A 17,792-nucleotide genomic window follows, 5' to 3' on the forward strand; every position below is an offset into this window, starting at 1 on the left:
TCAGCATGCAGGTACAGCAAGCAATTGGGAAGACAAATGGCATGTTGGCCTTTATTGCAAGGTGGTTGGAGTAGAAGAGTAAGGAAGTCTTACTACAATTGTACAGGCTTTGTTGAGACCGCACCTGGAATACAGTTCACAGTCTTGGTCTCCTCATCTGAGAAAGGGCATACTTGCCTTATAGGCAGTCGAGGGTCACTAGATTGATCCCTGGGATGAGAGGGCTGGCCTATGAGGAGAGATTGAGTAGAATGGGCCTATACGCTCTGGAGTTTAGAAGAATGAGAGGTGATTTCATTGAAACATTTAAGATTCTGAAGAGGATTGACAGGGTAGATGCTGAGAGTTAGTTTTCTCTAGCTGGAAAGTCGAGAATTAAGCGGCACAGTCACAGAATAGGGGGCCGGTCAGATGAGGAGGAATTTCTTCACTCGGGATTGTGAATCTTTGGAATTCTCTCTCCCCAAAGGGCTGTGGAAGCAGAGTGGTTGAGTATATTCAAGGCTGAGATAGATATATTTTCAGACACTCAGGGAATCAAGGGATCTGGGGATTGGGCAGGAAAGTAGAGTTGAAGTCGAAGATCAGCCATGAACTTATTGAATGGCAGAGCAGGCTCAAAGGGCCATATAGCCTACTCCTGATCCTAATTTTTATGTTCTTAAAGTCCAAATCTTTGACCAAGCTTTTGGTCACCTGTTCTAATATCTCCTTATGTGGCTCAGTATCAATGTTTGTCCGATAGTGCTCCTGCAAAGCACCTTGGGTCATTTTTCTACATTAAAAATACATTACAGATCTATAGATGCAAGTTGCTGTCACATTATCAGGCCTTTGATCAGCCAATAACTCCTTGCGTCGCATTTTACGGTGTTTTTGTGTCACAAAACTGGTTTTATCGTCGTGGGCAGGTGTCTCTCCTGATTTTCTTGTCTATTATCCTCAGTGGAAACGGAAATTGGGAAGTGATAATGGGGAGAGAGGTATCATGGGTGCCTGATCTGATATCGATCGGCCCTTTTTCACTCTCGCCAAAGTCCAGATTAAGCCCCGTGACTCGATGTGTTTACTGTAATTGTGTAAAGCGATGGACCCTGCGAAGCTCAGCGGGGTCGCGCTGCCGCTCTGCATCTTAAATTGATACTACTATGACCAAGAGCTCTGACTACTTTGCCAGTACCAGTACTAGTAGTGGCACTGGTACTAACTCATAGTATCATAGAATGATATAGCACAGAAGGAGGCCATTCAGCCCATCGTGCCTGTGCCGGCTCTTGTATTGCCTTGTTTAGGACTAGTCTATTTTATTGTTCTTGCCCACTCGCTGCCCCCCAAACGCTGATCTTTCCTTCCCTCCCTTCCGATTGCCAAGCTCCAATGCTCTGTCCCTCTCCCAAGCCCCGATCCCACCCGATCACCGACAATATCTCCTTATGTGGCACGGTGTCAATTTTTACATACATAGGATTGCATACGGCACAGAAACAGGCCATTCGGCCCAACCAGTCCTTGCCGGCATTTATGCTCCACTCGAGCCTCCACCCGTCTTTCCTCCTCTAAATCTATCAGCATAACCCTCTATTCCCTTCTCCCTCATATGCTTGTCTAGCCTCCCTTTAAATACATCTATACTATTCGCTTCAACCACTCCCTGTGGTAGCAAGTTCCACATTCTCACCACTCTTTGGGTAAAGAAATTTCTTCTGAATTCCCTATTTGATTTCTTGGTGACTATCTTATATTGATGACCTCTAGTTATGCTCTTCCTCACAAGTAGAAACATTCTCTCTGTATCCACTCTTATCAAAACCTTTCATAATTTTATAGATCTCTATTAGGTCACCCCTCAGCCTTTTTTCCAAGAGAAAAGAGACCCAACCTGTTCTGTTTGATAACACTCCCATGAAGTGCCTTGGGATGTATTTACTATGTTAAAGGCGCTATTTAAGTCAGGTTGTTGTTGTAATTGCCATTGTGTGAGCTCTCTCTCCTTGTGTCTATGTAGAACTCTCCCCACCCACCGACCTGCAAGTCCATTCCAATCCCGACACCGGTGAACTGACCGTGACTTGGCAAGTGGGACCATCACCAGGTAAGGGCCAACAAAAATGTGGGTGTTTTTATTGTTTTTGACTGGGGGAGGGGGGAAGGGGGGGTGCTTTCGCTTGGAAATCTACGGGAGTAATTGTGGTCGAATGCACATTTCTGTATCACATTCAGCACTGGAGCCAGAATGTCTGAAGCCTCCTAAATGATCTCCCCACCTAACAACAAAGTCGGGTTCAGATCTCCAGTGCGACTTGTACTTGACTCGAGCATTTCAGTCACGCCGTTGGCTCCTTAAAGGGATACACGCCTTCCCCTTAGCAGCAGAATGGTGTCGTGTTCCTGCCATTTTCCTACAGACTTGGCCAAGCAGCGCCATGCTACTAATATATAATAATATATAAGCGCAGGCTGCTTCTATTTTACATCACATCTGGTTATTGTGTTTAAGCTGGTGAGGATTAAATATCCCACATATTTGCCCACTGTTACTTACCTTTTTAGTCCTCTCAGCTTCCGATTTTCCTGTCCAAGCACCAGGGATGAAGATGGTGGTGTTACGCCGCAAAAAGCCACCTTCTGCATGTGACTTCCTCCTGGTACAGTCACCGTCTACTACACAATGCCAGCCTGAAGCCTTGGTCAGATCTTTTCTCCGACCAATCTCTGCGCCCATTACTTGCCATTAGCTGCCCTGTGGACCCGCGACTCACCATTCGCCATCCCAAAGTTAGCTCGTGGCCTTGATCCCTTCCTCCATCGGGGACACCTCCCCATCCCCCCCACCTCTCTGTGGTCAAATTAGTACACTGACCGGTACCAATAAAGGCACCAGCAGAAAACAGGAGCTTTTCACCCTGGGAAGTTGTCTTCCCCACCACCACCATTGTGTTCTCTCAAAAGGGTTTCCTTGGACGAATAGCCCAGAGAATGTGCCAGCTGTGGCTCAGTGGGTAGCACTCTCGCCTCTTGAGTCAGAAGATTGTGGGTTCAAGTCCCACTCCAGGGACTTGAGCACAAAAGAAAAAAAATCTAGGCTGAGACTCCAGTGCAGTGCTGAGCGGATGCTGCACTGTCGGAGGTGCCGTCTTTTGGATGAGACGTTAAACCGAGGCCCTGTCTGCTCTTTCAAGTGGACGTAAAAGATCCCATGACACTATTTCGAAGAAGAGCAGGGGAGTTCTCCCCGGTCTCCTAGCCAATATTTATCCCTCAACCAACATCATTAAAAACAGATTATCTGGTCATTATCACATTGCTATTTGTGGGAGTTCGCTGTGTGCACATTGGCTGCCACGTTTCCTACATTACAACAGTGATTACACTCCAAAAGTAGTTCATTGGCTGTAAAGCTCCTTGAGATGTCTGGTGGTTGTGAAAGATGCTATATAAATTCAAGGCTTTCTTTCAAATCCCACCATGGCAGTTTGAGAATTTGAATTTAGCTTAAAAAAAATACTGGTACAAATAAAAGTGACCATGAAGCTGTCAGATTGTTGTAAAAATTTTAACAGGTCTTTTAGGGAAGAAAACCTTACCCGCTCTCATCATCATCATAGGCAATCCCTCGGAATCGAGGAAGACTTGCTTCCACTCTAAAAGTGAATTCTCAAGTGGATGTACATTCCAATGCGGGAATTACAGTCTCTGTCACAGGTGGGGCAGACAGTGGTTGAAGGAAAGGGTGGGTGGGGAGTCTGGTTTGCTGCACGCTCCTTCTGCTGCCTGCGCTTGATTTCTGCATGTTCTCGGTGACGAGACTCGAGGTGCTCAGCGCCCTCCCGGATACTCTTCCTCCACTTTGAGCGGTCTTGGGCCAGGGATTCCCACATGCCGGTGAGGATGTTGCACTTTATCAAGGAGGCTTTGAGGGTGTCCTTGAAATGTTTCCTCTGCCCACCTGGGGCTCGCTTGCCGTGTAGGAGTTCCGCGTAGAGCGCTTGCTTAGGGAGTCTCGTGTCGGGCGTGTGGACGATGTGGCCCGCCCAACAGAGCTGGTCGAGCATGGTCAGTGCTTCGATGTTGGGGATGTTGGCCTGAGTGAGAATAATGATGTTGGTACGCCTGTCCTGCCAGGGGATTTATAGGATCTTGCGGAGGCAGCGTTGTTGGTGGAGGCAGCGTTGGGAGGGACTATGGAGCATCCTCCTCCATTTCAGCTGCCCTCAAAAGTTTGTCATCATCCTCCGCCTGCTCCATGATGACCTGACCTGCAAGCTGTGATCCTGACCAACAGATCCACCACAGACCCAATCCACATCTGGACCAGGGTCAAGCAGGACTGCGTCATCGCACCAACGCTTTTCTTGATTTTCCTCGCTGCAATGCTCCATCTCACTCTCAACAAGCTTCCTGCTGGAGTGGAACTAAACTATAGAACCAATGGGAATCTGTTCAACCTTCGCCGCCTCCAGGCTAGATCCAAGGTCGTCCCATCCTCCGTCATTGAACTACTGTATGCGGACGAGGCTTGTGTCTGCGCACACTCAGAGGCCGAACTACAAGTCGTCGTCAACATCTTCACCGAGGCGTATGAAAGCATGGGACTTACGCTAAACATCCGTAAGACAAAGGTCCTCCACCAACCTGACCTCGCCTCACAGCACTGCCCCCCAATCAGCAAAATCCACAGCACGGCCTTGGATAACGCAGACCATTTTCCATACCTCGGGAGCCTACTATCAACAAGGGCAGACATCGATGATGAGGTTCAACACCGCCTCCAGTGCGCCAGCGCAGCCTTCGGTCGCCTGAGGAAGAGAGTGTTCGAAGATCAGGACCTCAAATCTGGCACCAAGCTTATGGTCTACAGGGCAGTAGTGATACCTGCCCTCCTATATGACTCAGAGATGTGGACCATATAGAGTAGACACCTCAAAGCGCTGGCGAAGTTCCACCCGTTCTGGTCTACGTGACTCCAGTCCCACACCAACGTGGTTGACACTTAACTGCCTTCAGTCATTTCAAATCACGCCAATAACACGCGGACTGCAGCGGTTCAGGATGCATCACAAGTCTAGCCATATTTCAGAAGTGCCCCGTGCGGTTTTAATACAGTGTGGGGCCTCCCCTCAGGTCCACATTCTCCCAGCGTTCGATGTCATGTTGCCAAGTGAGGCACAGCTTCGTACAGGTATCAGAACACAGAACTGCTCTATAATTGCCACTCGGCCTACAGTAAAATCCAGGGCCGGTTGCCTTGGAGACATCCCTTTTTAATTTTGTTTGCCCGCTTGGTTGGGGTTTTGAAACCCACCTTCTCCACCTCCTGCACCATGTGAGAGTAATCGGGTGACCAAAGCCTATGAGCCCACGTTTCTCCTGCTTCTGAAGGGTTTTATACACACCGAGCGGGTGGTGCTTTCATTTTGACTGCGATGTTTTTTTGTGTGCGTTTGCCCCCTCAGGTATCACTGGCTACCGGGTGACCTGTGCTCCAAGAGAAGGCCAACAGGGTAACCTGCTGGAGGAGTTCGTTGAACCCGGACAGACTTCCTGGACCCTGGAGAACCTGAGTCCCGGCATTGAATACAACGTCAGCGTTTATACCCTCAAGAACGGCATGGAAAGCCGTCCGGTATCCAAGACGATAACCCAAGGTAATTGAGAGCAGCTGCGGCGGCCATGGCGGTTCGGCGGCCATGACAGTTATTGTGTTTTTTTAAAACATAGGCGCGAGGACTGAGACTGTGACACGCCAAGATCCTACACAGGGAGCCCTTAACTTAGCTTCTGAACCTTCACGCTTGCTTTCTCTCAATGCCATATTTGAAGCACTTTATTTTCATGCTTAAAATGCAGACGCCACACCACAAAATGGCTTCCATTGAGAGCTGTGCTTATTTTGCTTCAGTTAAAAAACAAATCCATTGCAGCGTGCTCTGCCTTTCACTAACTTTGATCATTCAGTAATTGAAAGCTTTCCGTTACTGTTTGTAAAGGTGATATGATAAAGGTTCTAAATTTGTATCAAATGGGGCATTTATGTTTAGAGGCCAGCGGGAGCTGGAAAAGCATGTTAACTGAGGTCGGTAAAGGTTCTGGACTTGGATTTCGGGGCCTGAGCTGAGTCAGGTGACCTCGGATGTCACAGAGCACTGGAGTTAATGCCCAGCAGCCCACGGGGAGAACGAGAGGCAATCGGCCAGGATTTCCCGCTCCTCGCCAGCTGCCTGGACATGCTTGCTGGAAAATGCAGGCATGCTCGGACACTGCACTGGCTTGAGGTGGGGGTGGAGGGGGTCTAGATGGGAGGAACAAAATGGTTTCTCAACACCTGCTGTGCAAAGAATGGCCTCTTTGGGCAAGGCATCCGGCACTGGTTGGAGGCACATCCCACAGTGAGGCCTACAGGGGAAGTGGAAACATTCTAAATTTATTGACATGAAAACTAACATCTCTAAGAATCAATAATGAAAACCTCACACTGTGTTAGATAGCATGCGTCATAATGAGAGCTTGTATTCCACATGCATAATAATTAGGAGGGGATCCCATTGCATATCACCTTTTGAATGCTTGCGACTTTTGCAGTTGAATCATCTTTTAAAAACAAAATCGTGCTGTTCCATTTTTAGTTTTTTTTGCACCTTTTAACGCTTCCTTGTTGCCATTTAACTGACCAGAAATCCCCCAACTCACTGACCTCACCTTCGTTGATGTAAGCGACACGACCATCGGCCTGAGATGGACGCCGCTTAACTATTCGGCCATTACTGGCTACCGCATCACTGTCATAGCGGCGGGGGAGTCCGTTCCCATTTTCGAAGACTTTGTGAGCTCGTCGACAGGATACTATACCGTACAAGGCCTGGAGCCCGGGATAGATTACGACATCAGTGTTATCACCCTGATAGAGGGTGGCGAGAGTGTCGCGACCACTCGAAAACAGCAAACCGGTGAATTCTTTCAGCTCGTTTTTTTGTCCCTGCTCTGATACCTCCCCCCACCCAGCGCTACATGCATTTGCGGAAGTGGGTGGCCTGTGTCCTCTACTCTCCGCGAGCTCTGGCCAACTGAATGTGTGTAGCGCTGGGGTGCTTTCTCTCATTCCCCCGGTGTGCATGAGATCTGTTTGTGCCTGTGATTGATGTCAACGGGTAATGCATGCTGGGAGTTGCGTCCATGATGGCAGCCCAGAACAAGGGGGAATCACCTTCAAATTAGAGCTGGGCCGTTCAGGGGTAACGTCGGGAGGCACTTCTTCACACAAAGGGTAGTGGAAATCTGAAACTACCTCCCCAAAAAAGCTGTTGCGGCTGGGGGCTCAGTGAAAATTTCGAAACTGAGATTGATAGATTTTTATCAGGCAAGGGTATTAAAGGATATGGAACCAAGGCAGGTAAATGGAGTTAAGATACAGATCAATCATGATCTAATTGAATAGTGGAACAGGGGCTCGAGGGGCTGAATGGCCTCCTGTTCCTCTGTTCGCTTTTAATCGAAAGGGGTTAAAAATGTAATCTCTGGATCAATCCAATCGAAACACAAGCTTAAAGGTCCCCACCCCAGGTGATTCCCTAGGTGTCAGCCATGGCTTAGTGGGTAGCACTCTTGTCTCTGGGTCAGAAGGTTGTGGGTTCAAGTCCCACTCTAGAGACATGAGCACATAAATCAAGTGCTGGACTAGCAGAGGTGTATCTTTCAGATGAGATATAAGAAATATGAGCAGGAGTAGGTCATTTGGCTGATCAGATCATGAACAACTCCAATTCCCTGCCACTCCCCATAACCCTTTATTCCCTTATCGCTCACAAATCTGTCTATCCCCATCTTAAATATATTCAATGATGTCCACAACTCTCTGGGGCAGAGAATTCCATAGATTTACAACCCTCTGAGAGAAGAAATTCCTCCTCATCTCATTTTAAATGGGCGGCCCCTTATTCTGAGACTATTCCCCCTAGTTTTAGTTTCCCCTATGAGTGGAAATAGCCTCTCTGCAGTCACCTTGCCAAGCCCACTCATTATCTTACAAGTTTCAATAAGATCACCTTTCATTCTTCTGAACTCCAATGAGTATAGGCCCAACCTACTCAACCTATCTTCATAAGTCAATCCCTTCATCTCCGGAATCAACCTAGTGAACCTTCTCTGAACAGCCTCCAATGCAAGTATATCCCTTCTTAAATACGGAGACCAAAACTGCACGCAGTACTCCAGGTGTGGCCTCACCAATACCCTGTACAGTTGTAGCAGGACTTCTCTGCTTTTACACCCCATCCCCCTTCCAATAAAGGCCAACATTCCCTTCCGCGACACCCTGGTCCATTCCGCAGTTAAGTCCTCTCAGCATTCCGAAGGGACCGCCCCCTCCGTGACACCTGGTCCATTCCGGTCACTCCTAGCACCCCCTCCCCTTCCCACGGCACCTTTCCGAGCAAGCACAAGAGACGCAACACCTGCCCTTTTATCTCCTCCCTTCCCACTATCCAGGGCCCCAAATACTCCTTCCAGGTGAAACAGCGATTTACTTGTATTTCTTTCAATTTAGTATATTGTATTCACTGCTCACGATGTGGTCTCCTCTACATTGGGGAAACCAAGCATAGATTGGGTGACCGCTTTGTGGAGCACCTCCTCCAATCTGCAAGTGTGACCCTGAGCTTCTGGTCGCCTGTCACTTTAATTCTCCACTGCATTCCCACTCTGACCTCTCCATCCTCTGTCTCCTACACTGTTCCAACGAAGCTCAACGGAAGCTCGAGGAACAGCACCTCATCTTTCGTTTAGGCATTTTACAGCCTTCTGGACTCAACATCAAGTTCAACAATTTTAGAGCCTAGCCGCTGCCCCCTCCCCACCCCCCAGAGCTTGTTTCTTTTTTTCTCCTTGTCTCAAATGGCAGCTGGTCATTATCCCGCCATTCGCACCCTATCTTGATTAATGTTTTTCTAACTCGTGGCATTATCATTTGAATTTGTGCCATCATCCCTTTTGTTTCTCGAATCTCTCCTGTCTTCCAACCTATCACAGACCTTCCCTTTTGTTCTTTCTTCCAAAGTGGATAACCTCACATTTTCCCACATTATATTCCATCTGCCAAATTTTTGCCCACTCATTTAGCCTGTCTATATCCCTTTGCAGATTTTTTTGTGTCCTCCTTACAATTTGCTTTCCCACCCATCTTTGTATCATCAGCAAACTTGGCTACATTACACTCAGTCCCTTCACCCAAGTCATTAATATAGATTGTAAATAGTTGAGGCCCCAGCACCAATCCCTGCCGCACCCCACTAGTTACTGTTTGCCAACCGGAAAATGACCCATTTATCCCATCTCTCTGTTTTCTATTAGTTAGCCGATCCTCTATCCATTTCTAACCTTTTATGTGGCACCTTATCGAATGCCTTCTGGAAATCCAAATACACCACATCCACTGGTCCCCCCTTATCCATCCTGCTTGTTACATCCTCAAAGAACTCCAGCAAATTTGTCAAACATGATTTCCCTTTCATAAAACCATTTTATTGATTGAATGATGCCTTTCCAAATGTCCTGCTGCTGCTTCCTTAATAATGGACTCCAGCATTTTCCCAACGACAGATGTTAGGCTAACTGGTCTATAGTTTCCTGCTTTCTGTCCGCCTCCTTTTTTAATTAGGGGCGTTGTGTTTGCGGTTTTCCAATCCGCTGGGACCTTCCCAGAATCCATGAAACTTTGGTAGATTACAACCAATGCATCCACTATCTCTGCAGCCACTTCTTTTAATACCCTAGGATGCAAGCCATCAGGTCCAGGGGACTTGTCTGCCTTTAGTCCCATTATTTTACCAAGGGTACTACTTTTTTAGTGATAGTAATTGTATTGAGTTCCTCTCTCCCTATAGCCCTTTGATTATCCACTATTGGGATGTTTTTGGAGTCTTCTGCCGTGAAAAACCGATACAAAATATTTGTTCAAAGTCTCCGCCATTTCCCTGTTCCTCATTATTAATTCCACAGTCTCATCCTCTAGGGGCCCAACATTTACTTTAGCCACTCTTTTCCTGTTTATGTACTTGTAGAAACTCTTACTATCTTTTTATATTTCTTGCTAGTTTGCTTTCATAATCTATCTTCCCCCTCTTATTTTTTTTTAGTCGTTCTTTGCTGGCTTTTACAAGTTTCCCAGTCGTCTGGTCTCCCACTAGTCTCGGCCACTTTCTATGCCCTTGTTTTCAATTTGATGCCATCCCTTATTTCCCTTCTCTTACATTCTTTCCTTCTCATTGGTATATATTTTTGTTGAGAGTTATGAAATATCTCCTGAAATGTCTGCCACTGCTCATCAACCGTCCCACACTTTTTAATCTATTTTCCCAGTCTATCAATACCGTGGCCATTCATCTGCCCTTTCAAGTGGACGGAAAAGATCCCACGACACTATTCAAAGAAGAATAGAGGAGTCCTCCCCAGTGTCCTTATTATTTATCCCTCAACCAACATCAAAAAAACATTAAAAAAAAAAGATTATCTGGTCATTGTTGCTTGTGGGAGCTTGCTGTGCATAAATTTCCTAACGGGGAACCCACTTAATGGGACTGGGAAATGGGAGTGGGTGCTTGAACTGGGGAACGCACAGTGGCTGAGAATATTGGCTGTGATTTCCAAATCCTTTCTGTGAAGATATGGCTTCGTGGGGAATATTTAGCAATGTAACATTCGGCACCCCCATCTTGAGACCTGAGGCCTGGATGTCACTGACCTTCCCCAACCAAGGTTAAACCTGCCCGGTGTCCGGTATTTGGAAGTGTGTGTGTGTGTGTGTGTGTGTGTGCATGCAAACCCGACGGTCTGACTTCAGATGCATGGGGCACGTGTCTATGTGGCTCCACCCATTGGCCCACACCAAGGTCTGTCAGTGACGCGGGGTGCCTTTCTCTTTCCTCCTAGCGGTCCCATCTCCCACCAACCTGCGCTTCACCCACGTGGGCGCAGACACCATGAGGGTCAGCTGGTCGCCGCCCGATTCCATCGACCTCAGCAACTTCCTCGTGCGCTACAGCCCAGTGGGAGACGAGAAGGGGAGCACCGACCTCACCATCGCACCTTCCAACAGCATGGTCGTACTGACAGGTAAGGGCGGAGAGTAATGTGCAGGCAGGTTCTGGAAACCTGCATGTGTGCATGTCAGTGTGCGTCTGCGTGTGTGTGCTTGGATGTATGTATGGATGTAGGCATGCTTGTGTGCATGCGCACATGTGTGTGCTTGCATGAATGTGCACATTTGTGCGTGTTCGAGCAAGTGTGTAATTGCGTGCTTGTGCATCTATTTTTGTGCGTGTGTTAGTGTGTTATATATATGTGTGTATTTGTGTATTGTTGAGCTTAGACGTTTGTCCATGTTATTCTTCAATGGACATTGAGGCAATGCCTAGCACTGTGACACAGGTCGATGTGACCTGTCCTTCGTGCTAGGTATTGTAGTGAGTTCAGGAGCTCACAGTGTGACAATGATCTCGCCTCCTGACAACCAGCACGTTACCCCGACCAGGATCATCAAAGCTCTCCAGTCATTTCCAGGATAAACAACCAAATGCGAAAAGGCCGTTCAGCCCATCAGTCTCATTCCTACCACTGGCCTTACCATGGACTCTACCCAATCCATGAATCTCCTGAGGGAAGCTCACCATCCCGAGATCTCCGTATTCACCTGATGCCACAGGCCTGCCCCTCCAGCCAGGCCCAGAGGCACCGACTGGGACGCACCATGCCCACTGGAGCAGTGCGTCATCTCAGGCCATCGCTTTAACTTCCCACTCCGGCTGCCCGATGAAGCATTTCCTTAGCATGGCATCAGCTCCCTTTGCTGGGATTCTGTTCCACGTGTGCTTCCGCTACTCCATGAGTAAGACACTAATCTTTAGTGTTTGGGGGATTGTTCCAACCACATTCTGATCTCGGCCCATGGCCACCACAGTTGGCCTCAGCACTCCTTAAGCTGGAGGAGGGGGGGGGGAGAAATAATTGACCCTGGTCGAACCGTTCACATGAGTGGATTTGGGGTGAAAATGAGATTGGACTGCCTACTGTGGTCAAATAGTCGGCCAACCCTTTCTACACCGCATACGGAAAGGACACTTGGGTGAGGTGGGGATGGTATGCCATGGAACGGTGCTGTGGCCTTTGGGCGATGAGGAGACCGGATCTCACTCAGTCAGCGGTCAGCATTCCCTCTCTCCCCAAGGACACCGAGAGAGCTGTTTCCCGATTTATATAGAACAGAACTACTTCGGCTGTTTTCTTTGTTTGGGTGGGTCGTGGCCTACATTTTGATCTAATCTAAAGGCATTGACTGTCCCTCAGGGCTCCAGCCTGGTACTGAATACCTGGTTCAGGTCTACTGCGTGATCGATGAGAGGGAGAGTGCTCCATTGAGTGGAACCCAACGAACAGGTAACCGGCAACTTGTGGCTTTAGCAGAGCCGGAGGCACACAGTCCTCGGTGTGTGACGGGAGTTCATGCTAACGGAGGCTGTGTTTCTACAGCACCTTGCCGTCATATTCTTGGATTCATCCGGGGAGGTGGGGGTTGGGGCAAGACTAACCCCAAATGCCTGATTCCCAATTACAAAGCAAGCAGGATGCTCTTCCCCCCCGCCCCCCTTTTCCGCTTGGGGCTTAAGGGCCCTTTCCCGTTTTAACCAGCATTCGGATGAGGCGCACCTCCAAACAGGAGGAGGCCTTGTGAATTCACGCGTATTTGGGTCCTGTTAACGGCAGCTAGAGTGTATGGTGGAACCTTCCGTGCTTCTAAAAGGTTGTTTTAATTCATTGGACGTGGGTGTCACTGGCAAGACCAGCATTTATTGCCCTTGAGAAGGTGGTGGTGAGCTACCTTCTTGAGCCGCTGCAGTCTGCGTGGTGAAGGTCTTATTATAGTTTGATACAACTGAGTGGCTTGCTAGGCCATTTTAGAGGGCAGTTAAGAGACAATCACATTGCTGTGGGACAGGAGTCATATACAGGCCAGACCAGGTAAGGGCGGTAGATTTCCTTCCCTAAAGGTCATCAGAAAACCATTTGGGTTTTTAACAACCCGGCAGTTTCGTTGTCACCATTACTGATACTAGCTTTTTATTCCAGATTTTTTAAATTAACTGAATTTAAATTCCCCAGCTGCTGTGGTGGGATTTGAACTCATGTCACCTGATCATTAGTCCAGGCCTCTGGCTTACTAGTCCAGTAACATAATCACGATGAGACCATACCCCCAGAGTTGGACCAAATGAACAGTGGGCCAAAGTATTAATCCGTCTAATATTTAATTAATTGATGACGCTAAAGTTAGGATTTCACGCACTCCCTAACCTGCACAGCCAGGCGCATGCAGCAGGGCCGGACTCTGAACCTGGCACCCGTCTGGTGGGGGCCAAACCTTCGCAGACTCCGTCTCTCCTAATGGAGCGATTCCTGCAGGTCTCCTAATGGAGCGATTCCTGCAGGGCCCAATCACACCATATCCCATGCAGCAAATGTGTGGCCTTCCTCCCAATGCATAGGGCAGCCGAACCATCAAAATTCAGCACTTTAGGGATTTTTTTGGAGCAGGTCGGAAGTGGCATCATCATGGAGATGGGGCAGAGTGGCCATCAAAGGCGGGGCAGAAGTGGGGACAGGGCAGAGTGGCCGACGCTGCCAGTCATCAATGCCGCGCTGATGAAGTCATTGCATTGGCGTGTCACAATATCTCTCCCCTTGAGTTAAAGGGGAGGGCCGCTGCAAACTCTACAGCCACTTTAGTGGCAAACACTGGGCCACCAGGGAGAGTTTCAGCCGGGCCAGTGGCCTGGCACCCAAGAGCGGGTGCCAGGCTGCCTGTTGGCAGCCCGGCCAAACCCATGGCCATAATTGTCGGCCCGACCTGGCAGTTAGCCAACAAAAAAAAAATAACATGGTGGCCGCGGCAGTGTGCCTTCCCCTTTAAGGGCAGTTGGGCCGTCATGCACAGAGCGTTGTCGGGGGCATTGAGCGGCGGCGGGCAATACCGGGATAGGGACAATTTCCAGAGGGGCAATTTCATGAAGGGGTCCCCGCCTGTCGGTAAGGGGGTCGGCGTATGCATGCCACGGTGGGAAAGCGGGCAGAGCGGTCCCCTACACCGCTCCAAAAGTAAACGAGGACAATTTCCAAAATGGCTGCCCCTCTGCGGAAACTCAACGGTCATTTGGCACCGTCCTGTGGCCAGAGGCCTTATCGGAAGGGGCAATTTCGGCCCTAGGGTGTTTAGGATTGATGTCACGAAGCATTTCTTCACACAATGAGCAGTGGAAAATGGGATCTCTCTTCCCCCAAAAAGCTGTTGAGGCTGGGGGCCAATTGAAAATATCAAAACTGAGATTGATAGAATTTCATTAGTGGTGGATAAATGGAGTTACGATTCAGATCAGAGAATCATAGAATGGTTACAGCACAGAACAGGCCACTCGGCCGGTCGAGCCCATGCCGGTGCTCTGCAAAAGCACTTCAGCTAGTCCTACTTCCCCGCCTTTCCCCCGCACACAAATCTTTTTCCTTCAACTAATTATTCAGCTCCCTTTTGAAAGACACAATTGAATCTGCCTCCATCACCCTGTCAGGCCATGCATTGCAGGTCCTAACCAGTCTCTGTGTAAAACAAAATTTCCTCATACCAATCACCTTAAATCTGTGTCCTCTGATTCTCGACCCTTTGTCCAATTGGAACAGTTTCTCTCTGTCTACTTTGTCCAGGCCCCCCATGATTTTGATCTATCAAATCTCCTCTCAACCTTCTCTGTTCTAAGGAGAACATAGAAACATAGAAAATAGGTGCAGGAGTAGGCCATTTGGCCCTTCTAGCCTGCACCGCCATTCAATGAGTTCATGGCTGAACATGCAACTTCAGTACCCCATTCCTGCTTTCTCGCCATATCCCTTGATCCCCCTAGTAGTAAGGACTACATCTAACTCCTTTTTGAATATATTTAGTGAATTGGCCTCAACAACTTTCTGTGGTAGAGAATTCCACAGGTTCACCACTCTCTGGGTGAAGAAGTTTCTCCTCATCTCGGTCCTAAATGGCTTACCCCTTATCCTTAGACTGTGTCCCTGGTTCTGGACTTCCCCAACATTGGGAACATTCTTCCTGCATCTAACCTGTCTAACCCAGTCAGAATTTTAAACGTTTCTATGAGGTCCCCTCTCATTCTTCTGAACTCCAGTGAATACAAGCTCAGTTGATCCAGTCTTTCTTGCTAGGTCAGTCCCGCCATCCCGGGAATCAGTCTGGTGAACCTTCGCTGCACTCCCTCAATAGCAAGAATGTCCTTCCTCAGGTTAGGAGACCAAAACTGTACACAATACTCCAGGTGTGGCCTCACCAAGGCCCTGTACAACTGTAGCAACACCTCCCTGCCCCTGTACTCAAATCCCCTCGCTATGAAGGCCAACATGCCATTTTCTTTCTTAACCGCCTGCTGTACCTGCATGCCAACCTTCAATGACTGATGTACCATGACACCCAGGTCTCGTTGCACCTCCCCTTTTCCTAATCTGTCACCATTCAGATAATAGTCTGTCTCTCTGTTTTTACCACCAAAGTGGATAACCTCACATTTATCCACATTATACTTCATCTGCCATGCATTTGCCCACTCACCTAACCTATCCAAGTCGCTCTGCAGCCTCATAGCATCCTCCTCGCAGCTCACACTGCCACCCAACTTAGTGTCATCCGCAAATTTGGAGATACTACATTTAATCCCCTCGTCTAAATCATTAATGTACAGTGTAAACAGCTGGGGCCCCAGCACAGAACCTTGCGGTACCCCACTAGTCACTGCCTGCCATTCTGAAAAGTCCCCATTTACTCCTACTCTTTGCTTCCTGTCTGACAACCAGTTCTCAATCCATGTCAGCACACTACCCCCAATCCCATGTGCTTTAACTTTGCACATTAATCTCTTGTGTGGGACCTTGTCGAAAGCCTTCTGAAAGTCCAAATATACCACATCAACTGGTTCTCCCTTGTCCACTTTACTGGAAATATTCTCACAAAATTCCAGAAGATTTGTCAAGCATGATTTCCCTTTCACAAATCCATGCTGACTTGGACCTATCATGTCACCTCTTTCCAAGATTCTCGTAAATCTTTTCTGCACCCTCTTTAATATCCTTCCTAAAGTGCGATGCTCAGAATTGGACACAGTACTCTATGATCTAATTGATTGATTGGCAGAACAGGCTCGAGAGGCTGAATGGCTTACTCCTGTTCCTATGTTCCCTCTACTTCTGTGCCCCAGACCTGTACTTCCACTCACAGTCCGCTGTGCTGACCTCTCATTCGAAAGATAGCACTCAAAGTTCAGCCTGGGGCCGTGGCCTACGGCACCATGTATCATTCCTAGTGTGCGCTCTAGCACCTGTATGTACCTTGTGACAAAGCTGCAAAGAGATCGATGGATATATACAACAGGTTGCCTTTTGTTAAAGCAAACAACAGAAAAGTATTACATAGTCTACAGCCCAGAAACAGTTTATGCTGCACATGAACCTCCTCTTCATCTCACCCTATCAGCATATTTCTTTCTCCCTCATCTGTTTATCTCGCTTCTTTTCATGCATTTATGCCATTCACCTCAATTACTCCCTGTGGTCGTGAGTTCCACATTCTAACCACTCTAACCATTTTTTCACCTTCTCCAATGCCTCTATATCCTTTTTATAATAAGGAGACTAGAACTATGCACATTACTCCAAGGGGGTGCAAAAAAGAGGTAATTTCAGCCCCTTGGGGTCCTGTGCATGGTCCTAGTCTCCATATTATAAAAGGATATAGAGGCGTGAACGGGGCACAAGGGTCTTTCTGCCCGGGGGCAGCCGGTGGTAGCACCTCAGGCGAAACTGCCCCAGAGATTTTGGGGACAATTTGACGGTAGCTTCACGCCCCACGATTAGTGCCCCGGGCCGGCGTGTAACAGGCAATGACATCATCGCCGTGCCCGCTGACCCCTTTGCGCTCTACGGGGGAAATTACTTCATGGGGCGCTGACATCCGCCCGGGGCGCCCCTTAAAGGGGAGGCCGTGTGCGTCTCGGGGCCCCCATTTTATTTTGTCGGCCGATTCTTCGGTCAGCCCGACAATGGCGGCCCTCACCTCGACCGGGCCGCCATCGTGCAGCCCGGCACTCCCTTTAAGGTGCCGGGCCGTTGGCCTGGTCGAGCATGTCCCTGGTGACCCAGTGGCGGCCACCAAAGGAGCTTCCGCCTAGCACTTTCCCACGCCTGAAACGCTACCGCCCCTAGATCTTTTTATTTTCAATAAAATCGTCAGCTACATTTACAGTGTCATTACGACTGCTTCACTCGCCCACAAAGCACACTTGATTTCCTTTAAGTGAGGATACTGAGAGACACGAGCATTTAATCCAGTGTATCTCGCCAAGGAACAAGTAGACTATTCCAAATGGAGCCATCCCAGAGTCTGAGCTGAAGAGAAAGCAGCTCCAAATTTGCTTGCAGTTCCCGCCAAGTAACTTGTCCCTGAGCAGGAGAGCAGGGATCCTCACCCAGCCTGCGTTGTCAGCTAATATTCCACTCCCTCACTGCGCAGACGGGTGTTGCACCAGTGTGACAATTGTCCCCATTGATTCTCAGTTATTTTCTAACTACTCTAAGATAATGTAACGATGTTTATGCAGAATATTCCTTCAAGTAGTATAGGTATTACATAGTATTTATTGCACTGACACAGGCTATTCGATCTAACAGATTCAATCAGTTTTATGCTCCTACTCCATCTCACC

At 48.4% G+C, this 17,792-nt stretch overlaps 1 protein-coding gene across 4 annotated transcripts in view; it reads left to right on the forward strand.

The window, feature by feature from the left end:
- LOC139260078 (fibronectin-like) overlaps positions 1–17,792 on the forward strand; it is a 107,024-nt gene that overhangs the window by 49,043 nt on the left and 40,189 nt on the right. For 3 of the 4 annotated variants that reach the window (XM_070876210.1, XM_070876212.1, XM_070876211.1), the window contains exons 23-27: positions 2,006–2,092; positions 5,454–5,645; positions 6,672–6,944; positions 10,921–11,103; positions 12,334–12,423. In XM_070876210.1, coding sequence (XP_070732311.1) covers positions 2,006–2,092; positions 5,454–5,645; positions 6,672–6,944; positions 10,921–11,103; positions 12,334–12,423 — 825 coding nt within the window. The remainder of the gene's footprint in view (positions 1–2,005; positions 2,093–5,453; positions 5,646–6,671; positions 6,945–10,920; positions 11,104–12,333; positions 12,424–17,792) is intronic. The other variant, XM_070876213.1, reaches the window with a different exon arrangement.

The sequence above is a fragment of the Pristiophorus japonicus genome, chromosome 3 (genome assembly GCF_044704955.1).
Source record: "Pristiophorus japonicus isolate sPriJap1 chromosome 3, sPriJap1.hap1, whole genome shotgun sequence".
NCBI classification, from domain to species: domain Eukaryota; kingdom Metazoa; phylum Chordata; class Chondrichthyes; family Pristiophoridae; genus Pristiophorus; species Pristiophorus japonicus.